Source organism: Serinus canaria, chromosome 1 (assembly GCF_022539315.1).
Source record: "Serinus canaria isolate serCan28SL12 chromosome 1, serCan2020, whole genome shotgun sequence".
NCBI lineage: Eukaryota > Metazoa > Chordata > Aves > Passeriformes > Fringillidae > Serinus > Serinus canaria.
This window is the reverse complement of record NC_066313.1, coordinates 1,461,162-1,488,557: the sequence shown is the minus strand read 5'-3', so window position 1 is coordinate 1,488,557 and position 27,396 is coordinate 1,461,162. Positions and strand designations below refer to the sequence as shown.

At 47.8% G+C, this 27,396-nt stretch overlaps 1 protein-coding gene across 6 annotated transcripts in view; it reads right to left on the bottom strand.

The window, feature by feature from the left end:
* Window positions 1–27,396, bottom strand: part of GDPD5 (glycerophosphodiester phosphodiesterase domain containing 5) — a 99,342-nt gene that overhangs the window by 4,146 nt on the left and 67,800 nt on the right. For all 6 annotated transcript variants that reach the window (XM_050975348.1, XM_050975369.1, XM_050975361.1 and 3 more), the window contains exons 3-14: window positions 22,787–22,890; window positions 19,409–19,502; window positions 18,813–18,872; window positions 16,906–17,004; window positions 15,825–15,918; window positions 13,504–13,649; window positions 9,240–9,322; window positions 6,259–6,409; window positions 5,632–5,850; window positions 4,893–5,050; window positions 3,069–3,216; window positions 2,073–2,155 (exon numbers count right to left, since the gene is read on the bottom strand). In XM_050975348.1, coding sequence (XP_050831305.1) covers window positions 2,073–2,155; window positions 3,069–3,216; window positions 4,893–5,050; window positions 5,632–5,850; window positions 6,259–6,409; window positions 9,240–9,322; window positions 13,504–13,649; window positions 15,825–15,918; window positions 16,906–17,004; window positions 18,813–18,872; window positions 19,409–19,502; window positions 22,787–22,890 — 1,439 coding nt within the window. The remainder of the gene's footprint in view (window positions 1–2,072; window positions 2,156–3,068; window positions 3,217–4,892; window positions 5,051–5,631; window positions 5,851–6,258; window positions 6,410–9,239; window positions 9,323–13,503; window positions 13,650–15,824; window positions 15,919–16,905; window positions 17,005–18,812; window positions 18,873–19,408; window positions 19,503–22,786; window positions 22,891–27,396) is intronic.

Genomic DNA, 27,396 nt, shown 5'->3' with positions numbered 1-27,396 from the left:
TGGGGAGATGCCACAGGGCCAGAACACCAAAGCACCTCATGGACACCTGCAGGGGCCAACCCCGACCCCGAGGCAGTGGGTGGGGAGAACCAAATCCTCAGGAGTGCAAGGCCATGGCACAGAGCAGGAGCAAGGCAGAAGGGAACACGTGAAGAGCTCGGTCCGAGTGGGGAGGCAGGGAAGGCTTTAGTGCAGAGCTTCCCTCCAAAGGGGTGGGAAGGACTGGTGAGGCAAGGGCCAAAACGAGGAGAAATCTGGGGTTCTGACTGATGGCACTTCAAATCCAGCACCCCAGGCTCAGCTGCCTCCCCTGCTGCAGTGCTCTTTGCTTTCACTCTGTATTTCCAGCTTCACAGCAGTGCAACTCGGGAAGATCCCAACTGATGAGCCAAACCTTTCCAGCTATCAGCCCCATTAATTCAGAGAAGTGCTCCTTTATACAATTGAATAGATTCCATGACTCTCTTTAGGATAGAGGCTGGTCTCAAACATCTTTGGTCAATACAGGAAGGAAGGGGATATTTTGCATGGGATTACTTCCACAGAGAAAGCATTACATCCTCTGGGAATCTCCCAATTACAGTGTGACCTCAGAACTGGGCTGGGTTAAAAGGCACTGACTTAGATCATTGTCACAGGAGGTCAGAATGCCTTCAAAACATCCCCTGGCTTCAGCATCAGACTTCCCTGGAGCTCATGACTATGGACTGTGCAATGTTCACACCCTCCAAGTCCCCTCCTGAAGCCAGAAGTTGGAAAGCATCAGAAAAGCTGCATCCTGCCCTGACCATCTGCAGTGAAGCCATAGCAGAGAGGGAGAAAGAAAGAGAGAAAGGAAGGTTGAATGGAAAAGAGAAAGAGGAGGAAAGCACCAGAATTACCTGATCATGTGATAGCTGTGAGATGCCAGAATGCAGCAGAGAGAGAAAGAGGAGGAACATGCACAACAGTCAGAGCAGTAAGAAAATAAACAAGGCAAAGAGGCAAAAAAAGGTTAGTCAGAAGTCATCACAGTCGGTATTCCCCCTCTGGAGAGGCTGCCAGGATCCTGTCACTGGGGCTGGAGCAGAAGAGCAGGACAGTCCCTACCATGGCTGAGGAGAGAGAAGCCATGCAGAGGACAGAGCACGAGCACATCGAAGCAGTGCCTCTGCTCCCACCCACCCCCTCGTCCTTGCATGAAGGAAGCAGCTCTGGTTTGCCCCAAAAAGGACTTGGGGGAAAAAAAAACAAACCAACTAAACCAAACCAACCAAAAACACACCAAAAAAATCAACCATGACACTGAAGGCCAAATGCCAAGCCCCATTCCCCAGAGCTGAATCACATCAGCAGGTGGTGGTTGGGCAATTCTGCTCTGATTTGGTTCTGACATAAACTCAACCCTGCTAGCAACTCTCTCATGTGGTGGAGAAACTGCAACATCAGGGAAAGGGGTCTGTCCTGCACAAGGCTCTTGAAGAGAAGGTCCTTTGCTGCAGAAAAGTCCAACTTCTGGAGCAGAGCTTCTCCTTCTTCCTTCTAACTAAGCACCTGATTTGACTTGCAGAATCATAACATTTCCCACAGTAACTCCCTGCCTGTGGCAGGGGTGTTGGAACTAAATGATCTTTAAGGTCCCTTCCAACCCAAACCATTGCATGATTCCATAATATCTCTACATCCAAACAGGAACAAACTGATTTAAGAAAACTGTAATATGTTCTTTTTGAGCACTGTAATGGTGGAATCTCAAAATCCCTCCCCTCTTCTTCCTTTAAAGCACTGCAATGTCTTTGTCAACATCCTTTTCCCCAAAGCATTTACAGTTTCTCTTCCACATATTTTAGGAGCAAAGGAAGGCATCTGACATTACTAATTAGTGATCTCTCATTCTTACAAGGTGCATCCAATTCTCCATCCCACCTTGGGAGTGGAATTATTGTTTTCAAGGATTTTTTTAATGAATATTTCCCCTGCTACTGCAATCCAAGAACTGAGGCTCAGGGTACTCCTCTCTCCCACCTCCACCCGACAATCTGGACAAAAACACAGGTCACAAACACACAAGAGCAGAGCTGTAACAAACTTACTTCTGGAATATAAAAACTCCTACAATTACAAGAAATGAAATGAGATCAGACGTGATCCAGATTAGGTGGTACTCGTCTGGAGGCTGCAAGACAGAAAACAGGAGCAGACCTTAAACATTTGGGTTTGTGCAACCACGGGGAGACCACACATGGCTGGAGTTACCACTGAGGAGCAAGAAAAGCACAGAGCTGCAGGGGTTAGGTATAAATCACAATATTTATGACCTTCCTAATGCCAGGCTGTCATCCAAAACTATCAGGGGAAACTGCAAACAGGAACAATTTGAAACTCTCCCTCCTTTTTGTGCGCTGACATTTTCTCAGAGCTCTCTGGGCTGAAAGTTTCCTACCTCAGTTGTACCTCAGGGTGAGGGCAAGATGCTGTTTGGGAATCCAAGTCTGGGGGAAAACAGGGAAATATATCCATGTAGGGTCTATTTTAAGTGCAGATGGGACCTTTTAGGCACAGCCTCATGCTGTAAATGCGATTTCTGTCCTTTCCAGGCACTGGTGGGTCTGGTTCCAGTTGCCAATTTAAGTGGGCATCACACCAGCTGAGCCATCATCACTGGGTCTCTGCTTATTGTCCAGCAATGGGGTAGCCAGAGGTAAATCCTCAATTTGGGATTCAGAACGGGCAAAAACCTCATTTTACAACTTGGCCAAGACACAGAGGCCTGGTCTTATGTTTCACCTGTACACCTGCCTCTCCTGCAACTCTTAACAGCTGCTCAGCAGGTCTGCAAAGGTGTTCTTCCCTCAGAGGAGAACTGGAATAATCATGTGGGTTAAATAGGGAGTGCAATGCAACCTTCAAGGATCCCACCCAAAGCGATGGGACTGTGCAGGAGCAGCACCAATTCTTTACCATCTCAGGGCTCAGATGGACAGAGAGGGAAAACCCTCAAGCCCAGCCAAACCTCCCTGGAAAACCTCTCCCCTCCACCCCCACCCAGTGCATTTCCTGGTGCCAGAGGCTGCCAGGGTGGTGCTTACCATGAGCCAGATGGGGAAAGGCACCTTGCGGAGGAGGTGGGAGCTGTCGGAGGTGACCGAGGGCACGCCGGCGCACCAGAGGATGGAGAACAGCCAGGGCTCGTTCACCGTGTACAGGTTCACACTCAGGTTGGCCATGGTGTAGTCCCTGCCAGGGCACACACACAGGGTGACATGCAGGACCCCACCAAACCTCACCTCTTGCCACCAGCCCCAGCTTGGTCTGTTTGGTTTGAATTGTGGAGTAAGAGTTTTTAACAGGGCGCAGCCCAAGGGCACTGCAGGGCAATGGTTTGATCCTGACAGCTTTCCTCACCTCCTGGCTGCTGTCTGGCACAGGCCACAGACCATCTCAGATGCTTCCTCAGGAATGATGGACATGGTGTGTTTCTGGAACAACCATCTCATCGTGCTGATGCGAAATTAGCATCCGCCTCTGACGCCTGTGACATTTCAGGGGCAATCTGCTTAATTAAACACTGGCAGACCTGTCTCCAGCATCACCTCCTACAATGCCCTTGGCTTGGGGACAATTGCAGATTTACAGCTTCCAGTCTCCTGAGATCATTTTCCAAGCAGCTAAAACTGCCAGCAGCCAGCCAAGCACTGGCAATTACCTGGTGCCCAGATAATTCACATGAATTGCTCTATTTCCTCACCTATGAAGCAGAAGCACCAACAATCTCCCTCACAGGGGCAGCACAGATTAATCCCTGCAATTTAACACTGCAAAATACTTTGAGGTGGAAGGACACACAGTGCCAGACATGGACATCTCCCAGCTCTTAACAGGAACAAGGGCTCCAAAGGGGTGCTTGCAGCAAAGTTGCATCCAGGTGCTGGATTTGGGGAGAATTGAGGGAACTGTGTTAAACCAGGGCTGCAGCAACATTTGGCTGGGCACCACAGGGTTCAAGAAACATTCAGGTGAAAGCTCCTGTTTTGGAGATAGCTCAGGTGGGGTTGATGGGAGGCTGGGGCTAAACTGGGATAGATGAGTGAGTGAGCATAGAGCCCTCTCCATGGGACAGAGCAAACAGGGGGAAAAACAAGCAGGAATTATTAATGAGGTGAGGAGCTGGACTGACTGCTGGCAGCCACAGAAGGCCACAGCTGGATCACCCCAAACAGGGCCACGCTCTCAAACAGCTGCAGGCTCAGCTCTTCCCTACTTCAGCTCTAACATGCAGCCAGAGAGCTCCTTTGGAGATATTTCTCTTCTGCAAACCTGTTCAATTTAAATTTCTAAAACCAGAAAAGCCCTACTAGAAACAATCTGCCCTCCCTGGAAACGGGGCAAAGCTGGGAGCTAAAACATCACATAGCTCACATACAGGCTCAGGCAGGACAGGAACCCCTTGCTGTGCCAGGGCCACTACAGAGAACAGCTAAATAGATGACACAGGACAGGAGTTTCTCTTTCTACAAAGAGAAATTTCTGAAAGCATATCCAGACTTTGGGCTAATCAAAATTCTGTGCTGGCAGCTCTGGAGCAGACAAAGGGCAGCTGCTAAAGAGGATGAAGCAGCACTCGGAGGGAACTCAGTGTGAAAGGCCTTCACTGTTTCCCAGAACTGTGAGTGCAGTAAGAATCAGCCAATTCATACATTTGTATTTCAAAGAGGCTCATCATATCCTGAGACAGCATGCAGAGATGTCAGAGGCAGCTGTGCATTCCCAGAAACAGCCTGGATTCCGGATGATGGGTAGGGAAAAGCTTGCCCAGCTCAAGCTTTCCAGAGCAAATCCATCTGGAAAGATCCCTGTGTGCAGCCAGCCGGGCTGGGATGCTCAGGAAAGGATGCTGAGGGCTCTGGCAGTACCTGACCTCCTCGTTGGTGACCTTGGTGTAGCGCAGGTTGAGCTTCACGATGCCCTTCTCCCTCAGGCGCTCTGCGTCCAGCTTCAGGCCAGAAGCCTGCTGGAAACCAGGAGCAACCTGCCTGACCAGCTGCCTCTCCGTGTCTGGCAGCCACATCACCTGGGGGGGGAGCAGGAAAGGGCACAGGCTATGGCAAAGGCGGTTCCCAAATCTGGCAGCACTCCAGCCCAGGCCATGGAATTCCCTGAGCTCCCACCGTGATTCCGAAGCACGTCCAGTCAGCAGCTCGAGCTCAGCTGCACGAAGTAAAGTGGGCCATGGAATCACAGAGTGGTTTGGATGGAAAGGAAAGGGACCTTTAAAGTCACCTCATTCCAACCCCTTGCCATTCCAACACCTTTCTCTAGCTCCAAGCCCCAACCAGCCTGGTCTTAATAGCTCAGTGACACTCATCTACCAAAGCACAGAAGCAGCCACGTGCATTCTCAACAGGGAACCAAAACCCTGAGGGAGAAATCCCACTTCACATCCCCACATTTAATGATCCTTCTCTTGCTCTTCATCTCCATCTCTGTTGTGGTCTTAGTGGGGGCTTAAAAAGTTATACCCAGAGAGAACCTGTCCTGAGCTGTACCAGGTGCTCCATTCCAACCTCTGTGCCCAGCACAGCTTCCAGTGATGCCCCACTGGAGACACACAAATTTCCATTTTGGAAATTTCCCCCAGCCCACAGAACTCACAGCCTGCTGCCGAATCCCCGATGCCAGGATGGTTTCCAGGGTGATGTTGATGTAAGTGCTGTAGTAGGGATGAGCTGCTGGCAGGTCCTGGAAGTTCAGGATCAGGGATGTGTTGTCCTTGATCACCTCCAGCATATCTTCCAGCTTGCAGACTGACTGGTTGGCAGCCTCCAAGTAGTCAGCCCTTGAGAGAGAGCCTGCTGTCCAGAAAGGATCATTCTGGAAGCAAAGCACATCCCAGGATTACTGCCACAAAGCCCAGACCCCACCAGTGCCAAGTCTTTCTTATTTTTTTTTTTCTTTGTGGAGATGATTGTCCCAAAGTAAAATTCAGAAAAAGGCCAACAGTGTATAGCATGCTGGTTTTTTTCTGTCTTTTTTATCATCACATATAAAAGTGATTATAACTGGGGGTCTCGAAGTTCTTTGTGGTGTCAGCCAGGCTTGAGGCCCCTTTCTCCAGAAGAGGCACAGAAAGACAACGTGGCTTAGACCAAGCCTAAGTTCAGGAGAGACAGAGCTAAACATGGTCCAGCTGCACCACACCACCAAGGAGATGGACCTACACCTTTCCCCTCAGAGAGGAGCTGGGCAGGAGCTGTGATCCCACGGCTCCATGGCACCCACCTGCAGGAACCACTCCCCAGCGTTGAGCTTTTCCAGGTCAGTCCAGTTGAACATGGAGCAGTGCTCGTAGGCGCGCTCTGGAAACACCTCCTCCACGTTGGTGGTTCTCCTGAGAGTCTTGTCGTGCATCAGAAAGGGCACCCCATCATAGCTGCAAACACACACCCTCTCACAGGTGGAGGAGAGAAACTCCCCTTCCCACTCCAGCCCCTCTCACATCAAAATCCTTGGGATTTTTCAACCAGCCTACAAAAATCCCCAGCGTCCTCCACCCGCCTCAGACACCTGCTGGGTGATGGCAGTCACTCCTACACTGACACAACACTGCCCATGCCTCAGCCACTTCTCCCCATTATCCCCTCAAAAATTTCAACATCAGATGGCTTGGACAGGAACACCCACCCTGAATGCTCGTCAAAGCTTCTGCAGCTCCCAAAAACATCAGGGATTTCCCTGGGTGCACAGAGACACACAAACACACAGCAGGAAAGAAGGGGAATTCTCAAAGCTTCTCACATCAGGCTTTCAGCAAGATGCAAAAATGCTCTACCAAACTACCAAAAATGCTCTGAAATTGCCTTCTCCAATTGAAAACTGGTTTTGTGCCCACATGAGTTAAGTTCATGCTTAAAGAAAAAAAAACCAAAAAAAAAAAAAAAAAAAAAAACAAGCCACACCTCTCAGATGAAACTAAGCAGGCAAATGCATGCCCTGGGGTTTTGAAGTCATCTGGATATTACAGAATAATGGTCTGGAAAGCATAAAAACTCTTTAAACTTTCTTCCACTCCATTTCCTGACCAGATCAGTGCTGAAACCACACAGGGTAGTGACAGTTTTTATCAAAGGCAGGAGAACAGTTTTCTGCACCCAGGACAAACCTGGTAGCAATGACATTTTCCAAAGCAAGGAGCCCATGTTCCTAACAGGACACTCATAAAAAGTCTGAAAAGAGGATGGGGTGAAATAACAAATCCCATTTGAATCAGGAGACAACCCAGAGCTGTTTCCCAGAGGGAAAATGAAACCCAGTTTTAGAGGATGGAGCAAATGCTGCCTCAGCTTTACCACTGCCCTCAGAAGCCCCTTCTCTCAAAGGTCACTGGCACCTTTATTTGCTATTTCTGGCCTGTGCTGTGGCACCTCCTTCCCCCAGCCCAAAGCAACCTGCTGACATGGCAATCCCACGCTGCTGCAGTCAAAGGGTTTAATAAATACAGTTAAAAATAAAATTTAAAAAAAAAAAAAAGGCTCAGCAACTGCAGAATGAAGAGTGTGGAGTGTTTAGAAGTGCCAGGAGCTCGAGTTTAACATCTCCTAGAAGAGCAGAACACTGCTAAGCCTTAACCACAGTGCAGAAATCCTCTGGGGCACTTGACATTTGCTGCCTCCTTTCCAACCCTTCCCTCCCAGCACCACTCAGGGCTAACCACGGGGTCTTGGCAGGCCAGGTTTGAAGCAGGAATTCAGAGACAGCAGGCAGAGCTTTAGAAGAAGAGATGTGGGAGGGGGTGCAAGAGAGAGAGGAACAGGCAGCAGTTCTGGGCTCCTGCTGCTTGGAGCAAAGCTGGCTTTCCAACTGGTTTGGGATGTGGGGTGGGTGTGGAGCAGGAGGTGATGGCTCTGAGTGCCTGTCCAAGCTGCCCCCCCATGCTGGTACATGTCTAGAAGAACATGGAAATATTCCAGGAGGGATGGAGCCATCCAGGCACAGGAACAGAGAGCATCTTCCTGAAGGATAAGGACAGCAAGGGATGTTGTGCTGCAAACCCTCCCTGTGGGTGCTGCCAGCTGCACCAATATCCCACTTCTCAGTCTGAAAGTCATGGAATCCTCTTTTTCTGAAGGCACCTGGGGTCTCTTGGAGGAGGCTCAGGAAATTGGGCCATCAAGGGCATTGTTTAAGCCTGGAGTGCTCCTCTGGGATGGCTGATGAGTGGCAGTGGGGAAGGATCCTGGAGCTTTTCCAGCTCTCCACCTCCCAAAGTGTTAATGGATGCAGCCATGTGAGCCAAGTGCTCATCTGGGAGCTGGACACTCGAGTGCTTGTCCCCTCACAACAGCTGATAAACTCATTTTGGTAAAAACAAAAATTGTGTGACATACATCTCAATTCATACTCCATCCTTCCACAGTGACCTTCCACTCACCAGTGGGAAGAAATTCCTTCTGTTTTTAAATCATTTTCTTGCCAAAAAAAAAAAAAAAAAAAAAAAAAAAAAGTGAAGTAAAAAGAAAGCAATTCAAAATAAAACTTCCTTCTAGCAGGCAAAAATACCTGTCCACCAACACAAATCTCCAAAGCAGTCAGGGAAAAAAAATAAAATATCTGCTTTGAGTCTTTCTTGTGTTTGTAATTGGTACTGGGACAAACTGGGAGCAGGAATATTAAGGAACTATTAAACTCCTGGAACAAAGCACAGCTCTGGAAATAACCCTCTCTAAATTCTAATTGCTCTTGTCCACTCAGCTCAACCTTTGCCAGCAAGGAATGACTTTCTGACAGTCAGCATCCTCCTTCCCTAAAGATTAATGCCAGAGGAAGAGGAGAAGGAAGAGCTTCCTCCTGGTGTATTCTTGGGATGGTTTGTCAAGGTTGGTGAAAACTCTGCTGTGCAAAAAAAAGTCAAATTAGAATTTCTGCTCTGTCTGCACCTGGGGTATCCCAGGAGAAGTCACAAACAAGCTCTGGCTGTGTTTTACTGGAATAAACCAGGACAAAGATAAATAACCAAGCTCTAGGATAAACTACAGCCTTCCTGCAAATGAGGACAACAAAGAGATCCAGGTTCCCTCATCTGGACAAGTCCACCTTTCACCATCACCTCAGTGAAATGATCAGCAGCATCTGACAGAGACAGACAGGAGGTACTGATGAGTTCACCAGGACAGCCCTTCCCAGTGGGAAAAAGCTGCAGTGCCCAGACTCTGGACATGCTGGACCATTCCTGCCTGGATTATCCACAGGCAGCAGGGACCTACCTCAGCACCACATCAGCCTGCACTCCATGCACCTTCTGCTCCACTGCCTTCTGGAAGGACATCAGAGTGTTCTCTGGTGCCAGCTGTCAGGAAAATATTAAAAATAAAAAAAGCAATGAGAGATCAGTAGCACGAGGGAAGTTTACAAAGCAGTGTCAGCAAGGAGGCTGGGAGGAGGGTTTGGAGATATCAGGGACCTAAAATGTTGTTATTCCACATCTATCTGTGCCCAAAAATTCCTGTCTCTTCCATACCACAGGGAACAACCAGACCACACATTCTGTAAGATACATTTTCCTCCCACTTCTGCTCATTCCATAAAGTCATCTATTAGTCTAAAAATCAGAGAGTTTCTCTAATAACAAATGTCCCAGTTAGCTTTACCAACAATTTAAAAAATAGTCCTAAGCCTAGAAAATTTACCCCTGTGGCTTTATTTGACTTTAATTTCAAATAAAGTCTGAGAAGGACTCAGATTTTATTTGAAATTCCTCCCTGTTGAATGGAGCAGATGGTAACAGAATTAGGGTTTGTTTAAAATAAAAATGGTGTGAAGACAGATACTTTGCTGTTCCACAAAAGCAGGACAGTGCAGCTGCTCCCAAAACACCCAAGAAACAACAACAGGCAGACCAGAAAAAAAATATTGACAACTACAGAAAGAAAACCTGGCAGGTTTTCTGCATTGAATCACATCAAAATAAAGTTATTTTTGAAAAATGAATTGGTTTTTTCCTTTTTTTTTCTCAGGTTCATAGCACCTGTAACACTCTGTTTTTCCACCAGCAGGATCAGTTCCCTCAGGACACAATGAGCATTCACAATTCATGATTTACTGCAAAGGGGAATAATTAACAGCAAAGGCCCAACTGCACCATGCAAACAATATACAATAATAAAATAATGGAAATAAGTGTAAAAACTGGCTTGAGCACTTCGAGTGGCTGTAAGAGACATTTGTTTTCTGATCACTTCACAGGCTCAGGTAAGCAAAGCTTTGGGGTAAAATAAAATAATCAGAGCAAATGTCAGCCCCAGCCTTCCCCCAGTCTGGTATCTCAGCATGGGATTCCTCTGGCTCCAGCCACACACCAGCACAAGTTCATTTCTATCTTTGCCCAACAAAGGCAGCACAGAGCCACATTATCTCCTAAAGCAGCTCCCAGTCAAAGCCAGACTTGTTTGGGCCAGGACAGAGGCGACAGCCCCGGCGCCCGGCTGGGTCACCCAAGGTCGATCCAAGAGGAGCCCTGCACACATCCCCAGAGCCCTGCCACATTCCCAGAGCCCTGCACACATTCCCAGAGCTGGCAGCAGAGAGCAGCAGCCACCAGGAGCTGGAGAAGCCCAGCCACACTGGCTCCCAGCACCTTGGCTGTCCCTTCCCAAGCAGCCCAGGTTTGTGCAGGGTGACCCTGCAATGATCCTCTCCCTACACTTGGCTTTTGCACCCACCCAGAACAGTCATTCCTTTTGCACCCTCCCAGAAAAACCTCTCCTCCAAGGCAGGCTGGGAGAGCAGGGCTTGTCCAGCCTGGAGAAGAGAAGATTCTGGGGGAATTTCAGTGCCTAAAGGGGCTCTGAGGAGACCTCACTGCAGCCTTGCAGTACTCCAAGGGGGGGCTGGAAAAAAGGAGAGCACATTTTACACAGACAGGACACAGGGAATGGCTCCCACTGCCAGAGGGCAGGGATGGATGGGATTTTGGGAAGGAATTGTTCCCTGGGAGGGTGGTGAGCTCTGGCACAGGGTGTCCAGAGCAGCTGGGGTTGTCCCTGCATCCCTGGAAGTGCCCAAGGCCAGGTTGGACAGGGCTGGGAGCAGCCTGGTGTAAGGAAGGTGTCCCTGCCCATTCCCTGCCCTTCCAGGTCCCTTCCAACCCAAACCATTCTGGGATTAGAACCCTTCAGGCAAAGACAGCTCTCCCCTGCCCAAGGCACTGGCACCCACGACACAACTCAGCAAACATCAACCAGAAAGGCAGGAGAGCAAATTTAACCTTTTCCAGCAAGGGCAGAGGCTGCCTGTGCCCAGAGATGGCACCACTCTGGAGGCAGGATTGCTCTGTACCAGGGGTTTATAAACCCTGAGATGTGAGGGGTTTTGTGGGAGAGGAAAATCTGAGATGCAGGCATTTCCATCCTTCCAGCCTGACTACTCCTCCAAGAAGGAAGGAGATGAAGCCCCAAATAAAACATGTTTAAGGCAAAGATGCATCCAAGTGGGGCAGCTTTAAGGAATTAATTGCTGAGATTTAATGGTATTTTCTTAAGAAGGCTTTACAGCTAAACTCCCATAACTAAAAAAAAAAGTGCAACCTTTCTGCTTGTGTTTCTTTCTGTATTTCTCCAGATTTTTTAAGGGATACCTGCTTGGTACAATATATTCAGCTATGCTTTGTCTAAAACCTAAACCCAGGTTTATAACAAGGGATTCAACCAATTCCTAAGAGAAAGAAGCCTTGGGGCACAAAGCAATGATTTCCAAACCTCCTCTCTTTTATAAACCATGCCCAGGTACTGAGAGCCTGACAGACCCAGCTCAGGATTTCTAAAAGCTCTTCCTCTTCTCTGTCCTTGGTTTGAGAGACTCATCCCCTGCAAAAATCAGGCTACTATTCATTTCTTCCTGCTGCAGAGACACAGCAAGTAATTTCTAGAAAATTACAGCAAATGAACTCATTCTGGTTATTTTTTGTGCTTAGAAATCCATTGCAAATGCATTCAGACAGAGACAGGAGCTTTGGGGACCTTCCTTAAAGAAGATTATGAAACTGTGTAAGAGCAGCACAGTCTGGCTGCAGCTGGACATCACCACAGTTGTGTTTTGCCCTTAATTAGCCAGGCCTTAAAAAGAAATTCATGGCATCATTTCTTGGGGAGGTTAATGAAGAAGCCTGGACAGAAGAACCAAATTTTATTCCAGACTAATTGCAGCCACTGCAAACCTCTGGCTGGTCTAGGGGAAAGTGTCCCTGGCCATGGCAAGGGGTTGGAACGAGGTGGTTTTGAAGGTCAAACCATTCAGCCCAAACCATTCTGGGATTCTATGATTTTGCACTAAAGGATCTGATCTTTTGTTTCATCAACAAGATTTAAGGGTGTTTTCCTGTCCTTTTGGAAATATGGCCATCATTTAAATTTATTTTTCATTAATTTTTTTTTCCTCTTTATCTCTCCTTTCCAGTATTAATCTCCTTGTGAGCCACAAACTGGACCAAAAAAAAAAAAGTATCTAAATATTTAAAATATCTAAATATATCTAAAATATCTAAGACATGAAATCTTAGAAATGACATCTTCTCTAAGAATTTTCTTTTGTGCAGAACAATGCCCTGTGTGGGACTTAGTGTGGGATCTGCCAGGCCATTGGATTTCAGCATTACTGTCCCATCATGCCAGGTGAGTAACACTCCAAGGCAGTAAGAGTTCTGTTTAAAACAGAAAATAAAACATGTCTTTAATCCCCATATTTCAGAGAGCATCCATAACTAACCCTGCCCAGGGCAGGGGCTCAAAACTCAATCACCTTCAAGGTCCCTTCCCACCCAAACCATTCTGGGATTCTGTGACCCAAATTTTCAGTACATTCCTCAACTGGAATGAAAGGAAGTGACACAGCACAAAACAAACCAGAAATAAAACAAACCAGAAATAAAACAAACCAAACCACCAGCCCTACAAGAGGATAAACTCATAAGCAAGAGCCATTAGGGATTTAATAAGGAGATGCAGGAGATGAGACCTCATTACTGAACTGCCCACACAAGAAAGCTGAAGCTTGATTTAATGAAAGAGGAGCTGACCTGACACAGATTTATTTCCCAGCCAAGCCCTTCCCCTGCTCTGGCAGAAGATGTTCACTGGGAGGGTGTGCTGCCATCCTTCAGGCCAGCAGCCAGGTTAGCTGCTCTTATTTGGAACATGTAAAGCAGCTGTGCAGCAAAGCAAGTGCTTCTTGACTTCACCTGCACAAGCAGCACAAACCAAAGCTCTTCAGAAGCCTGAAGGAAAAAAAGCCACCCCAAACAGATGGTGGCAATGTTTGGGAAGAGAATGAGAACCAAAGAGAAGATGAAGGGAAGGATTCCACAACTGTATGAAAAGCAGCAGCCAATGGCACAAACCAGGCTTTTGTTTGCACCTCAAACAGCTGGGGTGGCACCTGACTCTGGGCTCAAGCCCTGCTTTATTCCCACAGCCTGTACTTGCTGTACCCATCCCTGGAGAGTGCCAGCAGCAGCAGCTCAGGGTCACTACTCACCATGGGAGCCCCACGGTGCCCCAGGATGGCTGGCTTGGGGGCCAGGGCCTTCTTCTCCATGATGCAGGGCGAGGAGATGGCCAGGGGCACCAGGTAAAGTGCAACCACAGCTGCCAGGTATGCAGTGAACAGCAGCATCTGGGAGGCTGGGGTGGACAGAGAGACACAGAGATGGTGAGAAGGCTGGCCCTGACCTCCTCACATCACAGCAGCAAAGGCAAGACTCCTCTTCTTCCTCCACTGCCCTACTGTCAGTGCCTCCAGTGTGAGAGCAGAGCTCTGTGTTTAGGGAAAAACATTACAAAAATTAAAATCAAGTCCTGAAAGAGGTTTTCACTTCATTTGGTATTGGGGAAACAAGTCAAGTGAATTGCTTCCACCTCCAGAAATGTAGCTCAAAATGCTGTTGGCATTTCCACCCTTTGGGTGGGACAGCACCAAATTCTGCCCTGCCTGACAAGAGAAATAATTCACAGAGAGCTAAAAACAAGCCATGGCACCACCTCAGTGCATTTAAAGTTTATATTGGTGGCTCACCAGCACCACCCACTTCAGCCAGGGCAAAGCCACTCCAGCTCTTCTGCCTTGAGATTTGCACCAGAAAAATGCAATAATGTTTTACTGAGCAAGCAGGAGATGTTTAAATAAATCCCTGGGCTGTGACAGGATCCCCCCTGTGCCCCACAGATGTGTGTGCTCCTTCTGAAAAACAAAAACAACAGGCACCTTTGAGCACCTGAGATATCTGGAGCCACTTGAAACCACTGATGTTACAGCAGAAGAGTTGATTTTTAAAATTTGGTAAAATTATTGTTTATTTTGCAAACTCACGATGGCTTTGGAACTCAAGGGATAACCTCCAAAAAAGAAAAAGAAAAAGAACCCAAACCAAATCCCTTAAAACAAATATTTGCAATGGATGCAAGGTAGAGCAGGTAGTGTTTTTTTTTTTTTTTTTATTTTTAGGCCCAGCTCAGCTCCTGGCCACAGCTGATCTGGTTTCACTCCTAGGTTCCTCTAGGAACTCTGGCAGGGATTTTTTCCTCCATCATTCAAGGAGCACTCCAGGAACTCAGTGACACCTTGCTCAGGGATCTCACCCTGTGTCCTGCACCTTCAAGGTGTCACCAGCACCCAAACCTGCAGGCAGACACAGAATGGGATCCTGAGCCAGGTCCTGCTCACCCAGGAGCACCCAAACACCAACCAGGCTCTCAAAATTCAGTTTAACCAGAGCAAAAAACCCAGAAAATTTTATTCAGAAAAAAAAAAAAGCTGAAATGCCACAAAGAAATGGCAAGAACAGGCTTGCACTAAGAGCTGCAGCTGTTTCCAAAATATTAAAATCCTGTTTTCCATTAAAAGTGACTGGAGGTTCTCACAGATATTTTGGTTTTTTTTTCTCTTTTATTTCTAAACCACCATGTCTGTACTAAAAAGCCTGTAAACTCTTCCAGGTAAGATAAATTCCATGAGTCAAATGAATCTGAAATAATCTTAAGATCAAGAGATACCACTGTTTTTTCTCAAAAATAAAAAAAAAAAAAACCAATCCAAGAACAGAAAGAGGGAAGGAAAAGAGCTTCCTGACTTATTAAAAATTATAAAACAAACAAAAAAAAAAACAAACAAAAAAAAAAAAGGAAAAGGAAAAATGAGGGACAAGGGGGAAAAAAGAGAAACAAGGGGGAAAAAGAGAAACAAGGGAGGGAACAGAGAGAAAGAATGGGGGGGAAAAAGAGAAACAATGGGGGGGAGAAAAAGAGAAAGAATGGGGGGGAAAAAGAGAAACAATGGGGGGAAAAGAGAAACAAGGGAGAGAAAAAGAGAAACAAGGGAGAGAAAAAGAGAAACAAGGAGGGGAAAAAAAGACAAGTGGGGGAGAAAGAGATATGGGGGGGGAAACAGAAAAAAGGGGGGGGAAAGAGAAACAAGGGGGAAGGAAGAGAACAAGGGGGGGAAAAAAAGAGAAACGGGGGGGAAGAGAAAGATGGGGAAAGAAAAAGAAACAAGGAAGGAAAAGAGAAACAAGGGAGAGAACAAGAGAAACAAGAGGGGAAAAAAGAGACAAGTGGGGGAAAAAGAGAAACAAGGAGGTGAAAAGAGAAACCAGAGAGGGAAAAGAGAGAAACAAGGGGGGGAAAATTGAGAAACAATGGGGGGAGAAAGAGAAACGACGAGAGGAAGAGAAACAAGGAGAAAAAAGAGAAACAAGGGGGGAAAAAGAGAAACAAGGGGGAAAAAAGAAAGGATCAAGGGGGAGAAAAAGAGAGCCAAGAGGAGCAGGCACTGCCCACCCTGCAGAACAAGGAGGTACTCACTGGCCTTCTCTGTCCGTGCAAACTGCCCTGCCACCAACCACGACAGTGCTGTGACAGCTGCCAGGGCTCCTATGTGCAAGAAAGGGGCTGTGGCCTGCAGGGCACAAGAACAGGAGAAGAAAATGTGATTAAAAACACCCCAGCACCTCGAAAATGCGTTGGTTTTGCAGGTTCTGGTTTGGCCATCGCTTTCTTCCAAATCCTGATGTTGGAAAAGGCTCCAGGGACGACTCATTGGGGCTTTTTAGGACTTAAAGGGGGTCTGTAAGAAAACATGGACAGACTTTATTGGGGTCAGCTGCAGTAGGACATGAAGGAATGGTTTTAAACTGAAATAGTCTAGGTTGAGACTAAAAAATTTCAGGATGAGGTGGGGAGGGCACCTCTGGCACAGGTGTCCAGAGAAGCTGTGGCTGCCCCTGGATCCCTGGCAGTGCCCAAGGCCAGGCTGGAGAGGGCTTGGAGCAGCCTGGGACAGTGGGAGGTGTCCCTGTCATGGCAGGGGTGGCACTGGATGGAGTTTAAGGTCCCTTCCCACACAAACTCTCCTGGAATTCTCTGAACAGGCTGGACTCTATCAGCAGGGTGCAGCACCATGACACAAAGCTGGAGATGTAGCATCTGAGTCGTGTTTCTGCTCTCCAGTTCCCTGCCTAAATCTTAAAAATACCCCAATGAAATAAAGCACTTCAGAGAAATGTTAGTCACTTGTGTGAATGCCATCTCCACCCCCTGTATTTGCATAGATTTGCATATTCCCAAATACACGTCAGTGGTCACCTCTGAAGCAAAATGGGGAAAATATTTTTGGACTTCTTTTTTTGAGGAAGAGGGGGAGAAAAGGAATAGAGAGCAGATCTGTAAGAAATTAAATTTGTAGGTATTTTCCTTTCCTACTTCTCTAGCCCTGCATGACACCACGAGTCTTCCTCAAAACAATTTTCTCATGGCCAGGATTTCAATTTGGGCTGTGACAACCATCAAGACAGAGCTTCATCCTAGAGAAATACACAAATCCCATGGAATTCAGCTGCACTGGCCCCTTTCCTCCCCCAGGGAAGCACCCTTGCAGACAACTTACCTGCAGTGAAATAAAAACCATCTCCCACTCATCATCCCAAAGCTGTGCTATCGACGACATGGTCACCACAGTAGTTATCAAGGTTGTCACCAGGCCAATCTGCAAGAAACCAGGGGGTGTTTCCAGGCTGGGGACTGCGGTGAGTACAAAAATTGGGTTGGGATATCTATTGCAGGTTGGGAAATGGAGAGAGAAAAGCTTTGCAGGTAATAAAAGGTCTGAAAAAAGACTGACGGGGAGGAGGGTGGGCTCATGGGCTGTCATGTTAGAACAGATGCTGGGGCTGGGAAAGGGACAGTGGTGGCACTGAGGTGACAGACCTCAGCCCACCAGGACCTCCCCCTCTCGTGGAAGCCCTCAGAGGTCTGAGCAAAGCAGTCAAAAAGAAATCACCAGCTCCATGGTGAGGGTAAAAAGTTCAAACCATGGAAAGGTGCCACGGAAATAACTCCAGCTGCAAAGACTGCAAATCTGGGCTGCCTGTCTAAAAATAATTCCTCACTCTCTGCCTGTGTCTGGTATTCAGCCTCTGCTGTTCTGCCAGAGCCAAAGGATGCTGCTGCAGATCCAAAGTCTGCAGGGGAGACTTGGCAGGAAACTGATCTCCAAAAAGGAATGGATCACGTCAGGGGCACAGGGTGTCTCCAGGACCATTTCAGGTTTAACACCCAGACCAGCAAACAAAATCCCACATTGCCAACATTTACAGAGTCCTCTTTCTAGAGCCCTAATTCCCCTGGGTGTGGCCATCCTGTGTGACACAGAGGTGTCAGGACACAAATCTCCACCCCTCCTCCCATCACCTCCAATTTATTGCTGCTTCTCCTCCCCTCACTCATCTCCCACTTGGCTTCCAACCCTCTGCTCAGAATTACAGGAGAAATATGGAAGGAGTTGTGTGCTTTGCCCATACCAGCCTTTCCCACACACTTTAATCTATATTTGAAGTTAATTCAGTAAGGTTCAGAGAAAAATATTAATTTATTCCAGCCTTGTATCTCAACCTCCTTAGGAAGCTGAGGGAGGTGGGGAAGAGCCAGAGCCACACATCTGAGCTGTGATGGAAAGGGGCTTCTTTGGAAGAAGGTGAGGAAAGGTGGGAGTCCAGAGGGTAGAACTGATCACCAGCACATCCCTCCTCTGGACTTACTCATCTAAGCCCACCAACATATCTGAAAAATACCATTTTCCCTGATGAAGGAACATATGTCAGACTCAAGGATTGATAATTTATTTTGCAGCAGCAGTCAGACAGTCCCTGCTCCCTCTCTGATTGCACCCTCTTCCCCTGAGGAAGCACAATTTCTATCATCTCTAGGGCAAAGAAAAAAGGAAAAGCAGAAGGCAGGGTGGGGAAGTGTCTGCTGTCCTTGTCCTGGGAGGTGTTCAGGCTCTGCTCCTCCATCAGGTGCAGAATTTCAGGAGGAGCTGGGCATTGGCAGATCCAGGACTGCTCCCTTTATTTCCAGTTAGCAGACTGCCAGCTACAATGGGATCCTGCCAACCCATCTTCTCTCCCTGCACACCTTTCCCCTCCCTTTCTGTGCTCCAAGTATCTTTTCCTGTGTTTCTCAGCAGTGTTTCTCAAACTGCTTCACACACAAATCCCCTGGGGCTCAGCAAACCTCACCCTGCCCACCCTCAGCTTCAACACCTGCATCTTCCTCTCCCCAGGCTTCCCCAGCTGGTCCCTCCAAGCACACTCTGAGCAGCTTCACCTCTGCTCAGCCCCTCTCCAGGGCTGGGTTCAGCACAGAAGGGAGCCCCAGAGAGGTTCCTGGAGCACCTGGGCTGGGACTGAATCAGGCTGCCCTGAGCACTGGCACCACAGACACTTCATGCTCTTCCCAAGGACACAGTGACAGAAGTGCCACCCCCTGCCTGCTCCCCCTGGAGCTGAGATTTACCTTGTGCAGCCAGTGCAGGTTCATCTGCTGTCCCACAGCTATGTGACACAGTGCCAGGATCTGGGAGGGACAAGCAGAGAGTCAGACAGAGGCACATCACCACCCTGGAGTGTTTGAGCACGCGGGGACACGTCACCAACCGAGGGGACAACCAAGGGGACAACCAGACGAGGCAGAATGGGCCAGCAGATCCTCTCCAAAGCCAAGGATGTGCAGGAAAAAGCTTTGCCCTCCAAGGGAGTTCAGAGTCAGGAAGCAGTGCCTGTGAGTGCCCACCTGAATGGACACCTCCCTGAATCCCAGCACCCTGGGACCAAGGGAAACTACTGCCACTTGTGCCCAGAAGTGGAAACTGGGCCATGCCATGGGAAACAAAACTGTATTCCTCCTCTGAGGGCATCTGTCTTTTACTTTTCAGCATCTCAAAGACCATCAATTTCTCCCTTTTGATTTTATGCAACTCCAGGCTAAGGGAAAGAGGAGAGAGAAATCACTTCTGAGAGAAAACTCCTCAGCTTGTGGATGGCCTGAGAAGCTGGTGGCCTTTTTAAAGGCAGCACACAAAGCTCTAAGCAATGGGATTTCATTCCACTCACCAGCAACATGGTGATGTAGGTAAAGCCAGCAGCAGTTGTGACAAGGATTGGAATGGACCAGTCACTCCAATATCCCATTCGGTTATATAAAAACCTGCAGGAGAAGGGGGAAGGACAGGTTAAGGAGGGATTCAACACCAGAACAGCTTCACTGGGGTTAGACAAGACTTTAGAAAACAGATCTTCCTCCAGAAAAGAGACAGGCAGCAAAAAGCACAAGTGACAAGCCAGTGCTTTAATCCCTTATGGAAATGAACTGGAGAGAGAGAGGCAGAGAAACCCTGAACCCTTCTTGCAGCTTCTGGCAGGTCAGATCTGACCTGGATTCAATTTTTCCTCTGGAATTTTAGGAAAAAAAGCCAAAAAACCAAACCAACATCCCTAAATTGCCTTGGATCAGGGCTGATCCATGCAAACCCTCTGGCACAGCAAGGACAGGATGGTTCTGGGGTGGAATTAGCTCAATCAAGGAACTGGTTCTTGGGTTCTTTGTGTTTTGGTCACAGACAGAAATGCTGCATTATATAAATGCAGGTCAAAGATTCAATCTCCTCCCCAGCACTCAAATCCAGCATCATTTATCAGCCAGAACCTCTGGTCTGACTCTGGGGTGATCTCTGGGGCTGTCCTGCACAGAGCTAGGAGCTGGACTCCATGATGTAATTCAGGATATTCTCTGATTCCAATTCTGTCCAGGATTAAAGCTCCCCTGTGGGACCTGGAAAGCAAATCCTTGGGCTCAACAGGCATGGCCCATGTCCAGGCTCTGCTCAGGGAGTCCAAGAGCACAAACCCAGGGATCTGCAGGGATCCAGTCGTGCTGTTAGGAAAAAAGAGGGAAGAAAGGAAAGAGGGCTCCTCTGAAGTCTTTGCTGATGCCACCACCCAGAGCTCTCAGTCCATTTAAGCTTTTGCTCTGATGTCCCTTCAGTGCCCCTCTGAGAGCACCAGGCCTTCACTTGATGTGCAAATGATTTAAATTTATTTTTAAACTGCTGGGTCCACGGTAGCCACAAAGCAGATGAACCTTCTCCAGAACCAAGGAGGAAAACATTTCCTACACAGACTTGCATTTATGGTCCTGCTTGAGGGGGAACACAGGCAGGGTCACAAACCAGAGCATCCCCACAGCCTGCCTGAGCTGGAGTGAAGCCTCCTGGTGCAGCACAAACCTCAGACAGTGCAGAGCTGAACTCTCATGCAATCAAGTGTAGGCACCAAAAGGGAAATGCCAAAAGCAATCAGTTTTTGAAAGAAATTTACTTCAGGGGCACAGAGCACCTTACAAGGACCTCAGTTTTAATAGCCTGAAGCAATACATGCTGGCCCTCAATTTTGCCTTGTCCTCCTAAAACCCATTTCAATCCCAGAACAGCTGGAATTACCCAACTTCTGCCCAAGCTGCCTGATACCCAGGTAAAAAGATGAGAAACCTCCTCAAGGGTGCCAGAGGGAAAAGACCCTCAGAGGTCTGGGTGGAAAAATCTCCTCCTAGAGGGTGGTGCAGAGCTGGAGCCAGTCCCAGAGAGGGAAGAAGTCTTCCTCCAGTCCCTCTCCACCTGGTGGGACAGGCTGAAGGTGACAGGAGCTAGGAGAGCTGCCAGGGGTGAGCTCTGGAAGGGCAGGAAGGGGCTCAGCAGCTCCACACCAATATCACAGCAACTCCTTCTCCCAGCTCCTCTGGAAGGACATGGCTTGGTGTGCCATGCCCCAAAGAGCCCTTCCTCTCCTCTGGAGGAGCTCCCAGCTTGCCAAGAAATCAGTGGAGCAGAGAGGAAGGCAGCAGGAGCAAGCAGCAAGGAAATCTTGCCCAAAAACACCACCCAGAAGTGACAACAGCAGAGGAACAGCAAAGGTGCTGTTTCTAAACACCAGGACCCCACTGTGCCCCATCAGCAGCAGGGTCACAGCTCTGCTGGGAATGAAATGATGCTTCCAAGTCCTTCACACCCTGTCTGGCCCCAGACTGCTCTGTTTTCAGGGAGCCCATGCAGCTGGGCTGGAAGGGAAGGGCCAGGCTCAGCCTGCACAGACCCGGTGGAAATTATTTCTCCCCTTGCCTGGAACTGGCATGGCTGTAATTAAAACCTCACCCTGTGTTCTCCTCCTCCTCCCCAGCCTTTCCACAGCTGTTTTCCAGCCCTGCTTGACCTCTGGTGGTGTGTGGAGCAGGGACCTAGCTGGGGTTACAGCCCACACAAAGCACTGACCCATCCTCAGCACTGAGTGGCAGTGCCTGAAATGCTCTTTTCCATCCAGAGAGCCTCTCCCAGACCTGTGCAGCACCAGAGGGAATCCTCTCCCTCTTGGGATGTGCTTCCAGCACCCTGGCTTGCACGGCAGGCACAGGGCTTTGGGCTGCAGGTGACATCTGTGTTCAATCCCAAACGCCTCTTGCATCCAGAGCAGACCTGCACATCTCCCCCCATTCCTGCAAGAATATTTGGGGACCCAAAACTTGGCAGCACTGCAGCTGCAGTGCCCATTCCCAGCATTCCCAGGGCTTTCCTTCATTTCTGAGGGAATGTTTTCAGCCCTCTCACAACTTTGTGCTGAGAGTTGGTTTTGCACTGGAGCAATCCCATCCTTTACCGAGGGTACAAACTGAAGAAGGGAAAGGTTCCAAAATACCACTTAAAAAAAGGCATTTTTATCATGCTGCTGTTACAAACAACACAGAGCCATGGGAATGGTTTCCCTTCACACAGGGTGGGTGTGAGCAAAGAGGAAAATCCCATTTTCTCCTGGGAGGAGCCAGCTCACATCACCATGTTGGTAAACACTCTCCCTCACATGGCTCCAGCATCTAAAGCAGATGATTTATTTAAGGGATCAGCTCCCCACTGTGCTTTAAAATACACTTTACATCTTATGTTTGACAAGAAGATGATGTCAAAGCAGTTTGGTTAGAATACAGCCCAAGGTGCTGTCAAAATGTTTTAAGATGCTGCCGATAATAAAAGGGAGGATAATTTCCAGCACTGGAGGCAGCTGGCAACACCCTAAATTCCAGCACATCCCACTGCAAAGCTCCTTTTCAGCTCCTTCCAACTTTGTATAATATTTTCCACACCCATGTGCTTCAGGCTGAATTTTTGCCATGGATATTTTGTGGAATAGCCGCAGCCAAATTGCTCAGTCACTTTCAAATCCAGCCAGCCACCAAGATAAACAAACAAAAACCCAGCCACCAAAGTGGAGCTGTGAGGCCATGTGACATCTACACACAGAAGGAGCTTTCCTTGAGCCCCCCTTCCCACCCCATTTCCCCTTTCCCATCGTTACAGTTCCATCCAAAGGATCTGGATGAACCCAAAGCTGTGTCAAGCAGGTGTGTGATGGCCAAACCCCAAATTTCCTGAGGGAAGCTCTACTCACCAGTTGATTTCATTGTAGTCATTGTGAACTTCCCACCAGAAGTAAAACCAGACCAGGGTGAGGAAGAAGGATGAGGTGAGGATGAGGAACCAGAGGCGCTCCCACTGTGGAGGAAGAGAGAAGTCAGCGTCAATAGGATCCCACTTGATCCCAACCCTTGGAGGCTCTCTGGAGTAAAGAGGCATTCCCAAAGGCAAATTTGGGAATTTGCCCAGATTTGGTCTGGGCAGAGGCTCATTGATGTAGATTCATCTCATGGATGAGCATTTTTCCAGCTGTCAAGGAAGAGGGGACATTTCCAGATATGGAGCTGGGGTTGTGTTTGGTGAGGGGTTTTTGTTGGTGGCTGTTTAGGTGGTTTGGTTTTGGTTTTTTTTTTTTTTTTTTTGAGGCAATTGCTTAATGAACTTTTCTATTCTCATGCATCTTCCCCTCCCCTGGGCTGAGCCCAAATGACTGAGTAGTTACCACATGGTGCAGATTACACAGCGGATTAGGGATCCTAACCAGAGTAGGCTCCTACTCCTTCTTCCTTCCCTGAGGTGCTCAGATCCCGCAGAGCCAAACCACCCATCCCCACCATTTATTCCTCCCACCACCACCACCACCACCACATATTTCAGGTGTTTTGCCAACAGACCACACCAGCAGCAACATTCAGCGTGCAGGAGCATTTCAAATTCTACTCAACACACACACACCCCCAAACAAATCCCTCAAATAAATCTGTTCAGTGCTCCTGCTCCAGTGCCATGGGTAAAACCCCAAACCACGAGGACATCAATCTTCAAACTGCCTCTCACCAGCACCATTTCCATGGGCTCCTGGCTGGATTTTACTCCTTGGCCTTAAACACTCCACAGGTGTTTTCGTTTCAACAGGGAAACGTTGAATTAAATTCTGCACGGAAAATATTCCAACAACTCCTCTCTTCCCACAATGAGCAAGGAAGGATGAAGACTGGAAAAGACTATGAGCAACTCTGCCACTATGATTCCCTTCCAGACCCTGAGCACACACTGATTTTTTGGAAAATGCCTTTTTCTCTCATGAACTCTCCTGGCTTTTTAATTATTCAAAACAATGTAACCAATTTAGTGACAACAGAAACATTAAAAAATACTAGGTTTTGCCTCCCTTTCCATGGTAAGGGCTGGAGTTACCTACTTAATTGTGAATTATTTTTATAATTATTTTTAGCTGTGACTATTTTTGATTATGCATCACCCTGGATACTAATCCTGTGATACAGTTCTTCCTTGTATCCTCCATCATAGAAAAAAAAAAGGTAATAAAAAGGATTGGAATTATTTTGTTTATGCTGTGCCAAAAATGATGTTTTCTACTAGAAATTCCAAATTCTTGGCTGTGTAACCCAAATCAAGACATCCAATTTTGCCCAGAGATGCCACGGCTGCCCCTGGATCCCTGGAAGCGTTCCAAAGGCTGGACAGGGCTTGGAGCAGCCTGGGATAAGGAAGGTGTCCCTGCCCACGGTGGGGTGGCACTGGATGGGCTTTTAGGTCCCTTCCAACCCAAACCATTCCCCTCCTTCTGGATGCCTTCCAGGCTGCACATCCCCAAGACCCCAAATCTCAATTTCCCACTGTTTGCTGGGATTTTCTCCTCCCCTCTCCATTTGGGGCTCAAGCCTCCCTGCACATATAAGTTAAATATGGGTTACAGTCCCACATCTATCTGGGGTTTTCCAAGGCAAGGGAGGTTTCAGGTGCCTTTTATGCCAAAGACCAACATTTCTATAAAAATCCCACCCTCCATCTCTCTAAAGGTCACTCTGGGCTGAGCTTTGCTGATATTCATGCACTGGATGACACTGATTTGATAAACAAGCCAAGGAAAACATTTTAAAACCTTTGAGCTTTTCCCCCTGTATATATAAAGATAATTCTCCCCCTTATTTACATGCAGGCAGCAGAGCTTGTGGCAAGCTCTCCAAAAGCTATTTTGGGTCTGTCCTTGGGGGTGCCCTTGCCATGCCTTGCTGGTTTTGTGAAAACCCAGGCAAATTCTCCTGTCTCAAGGCATCCTTCAGTGAGTTCAGGCACATTTCTCAGTGGGCTTCCAGAAAAAAACACAGAATATTTGATCTTTAAGGTCCCTTCCAACCATTCTCTGATTCAGTGACCAACAGACACAATCAGAAGGAATCCAAAAGGAAATTAATGACATCAGAGACATTCTACCAAGTTGTAGATTGCCAGATTCAAAAATTTTCATTAAAATCCCAGAATCCTTAATAACAAATAAATGTATAAATCAGTGTTGCACACACATTCCCCACCACTTTTGCACATCCCCAGTCCCTACCCCAAGCCAGCAGAAAAACCAGCTCCAGGTTAGGGATTTCTGGGGGGAAAAAAACCAATCCACATATTAAAAGAATTGGCAAAAAAGCCAGTGTTTGATTCATCTGTGACACTGGCTCATGGATTTTACCCATTCCTGTGCTTGAAGATTTAATCTTGTTTAAAACAGAACTGAAATTCATATCACAGGGGACAGATTTTCCAATTTAGGGATTAGTTTTGGTTAACTGAAGTCTCTGCCAGTCTCTTGCTGCAACTCCCCTGGCCAGACAAAGCATTATTTACTGCAGCAGCACAGGAAAGCAGAGAGGCTCAGGAAGTTTATTTTATTTATTGCAGGATCTGTAGGAGATGCTCTGAGGTTTAACTCTACACACACTCCCACCAATCCCTCCTACAAGGACTTTCTCAATTCTATATTAGAAGCAGGAATTTCTCACCTATTTCATTCCAGATGATCACACATATGCCAGGAGACACCTCCCAGCATGGCACCACTTGTGAACTAAAAAAACCCTTGGACCAGGAAATCCAGGCTATCTAAACTGCCCATTTTCACCCCAAAAAGCAGATCAGCACTGTATCAGGATTCAGAGTCTGACAGAGTGAACTTAGACCAGATAATCAACACTTCAGATCTTAAACATCAAAACTGCCCAGGGTGAGACTGCACGGATCTGAAGTGGTTATCACTGCATTTACATGTGTCTCTCTTCCTGAGGTTAATTCTATTAATCATAGAATTAGAAAGGCTGGAAAAGAACTCCAAGATCATCAAGCTCAACCATGTAATTAATATTCTTCATATTATATATGAAGAGTAATATAATTAATATTTATATAACGATAGGATACATAAATAAATTCAATATATTTATAATTAACATTTATTTAAATTACATAACTAAGCTGGCTCTGTCAGAACTCTGCCCCAAACCCTGCCTGAGACCTGCAGGCAAGACAGAGGGTTCAACATGTGAGACTGTATTAAATTCCTTATTTGTACCACACACAGTCCCCAGGGCTGCTGAAATGCTGCACCACGGGCTCAGCTGCCCCCTCACATTTCCTCTGGACCCAGCTGGGAAGCGGGGCCAGTCCAACTCCCTTGGCTCAAGGTCTGCTCCATGGAAGCCAAGGAAATGCAAGGCCAGAGCCAGCTGATGCCCTGACAGCCCCCAGAGCCAACAGAGCAGAAGGATTTTGCTCCAGCAAAGCTGCTGGAGTCACCCCAGCTGACAGCAGTCCTGAAATGCCATCCTGCACCTGTGCTGCTTGCTGGAGTCCCTGCCAGCTCATCCCATCAGGATTAGCATCCCTGAGATCCACCTACGTCTCCCAGCCTTGGGATGAAACAGCAGAACCCCTTCCTGAGCAAACCCACGCCTCCAGCATCCTCCCTGGCACCCAGAACCCACAGAGAGCTTCAGAAGGAGCTGGAAGGAGAGAAGCCTGCTTGGAACTGGGAATGGGTCTGAGGAAATGCCATTACTGGATGGATTAGGGCTCCATTCCCACAGGGATGAGCTCACAGCATACACTCCATCAACGTGGGTGAAGCTGGGTCCCTTCCAGCCTGTGCAGCCACAGGAGCTTTCCTGTGCAGGAACCCAAATGCCACTGCTGGAGCGTGCTGCAGTTCACCCCAGCCCAGAAGGGAAGAGATGGATTTTATATTCCCTCCTGGATTCACATCCACGTGTGAGGATTGCACCGGGCTCACGACAAACCCGCTGTCCCAAAGCTCTCCCAGAGCAGCTGAAACCACAGCAGAGCCCACCCAAGATTCCACCCAAAGAGATTCCACCCAAAGAGATTCCACCCAAAGAGATTCCACCCAAAGAGATTCCACCCAAAGAGATTCCACCCAAAGAGATTCCACCCAAAGAGATTCCACCCAAAGAAAGAGATTCCACCCAAAGAGATTCCACCCAAAAAGATTCCACCCAAAAAGATTCCACCCAAAAAGATTCCACCGAAAGAGATTCCACCCAAAGAAAGAGATTCCACCCAAAGAAAGAGATTCCACCTCAAAGACAGGGAGGAGGTTGTGGGTGCTTGGAATTGAGATCCACCTCGGAGCAGATGGATCTTACTCACTTTAAGATTATTTTCTTTACAAGACTGAGAACTGGAGAATGTCAGCAGCTTGGAGCAACGTGGTCTGGTGGAAGGTGTCCCTGCCCATGGCAAGGGTTGGAAGAAGATGATCCCTACATTCTCTTCCAATCCAAACCTGTGGTTCTGTGAGCTCTGCAAGGAGCCACCTCTGAGACTGGGCAC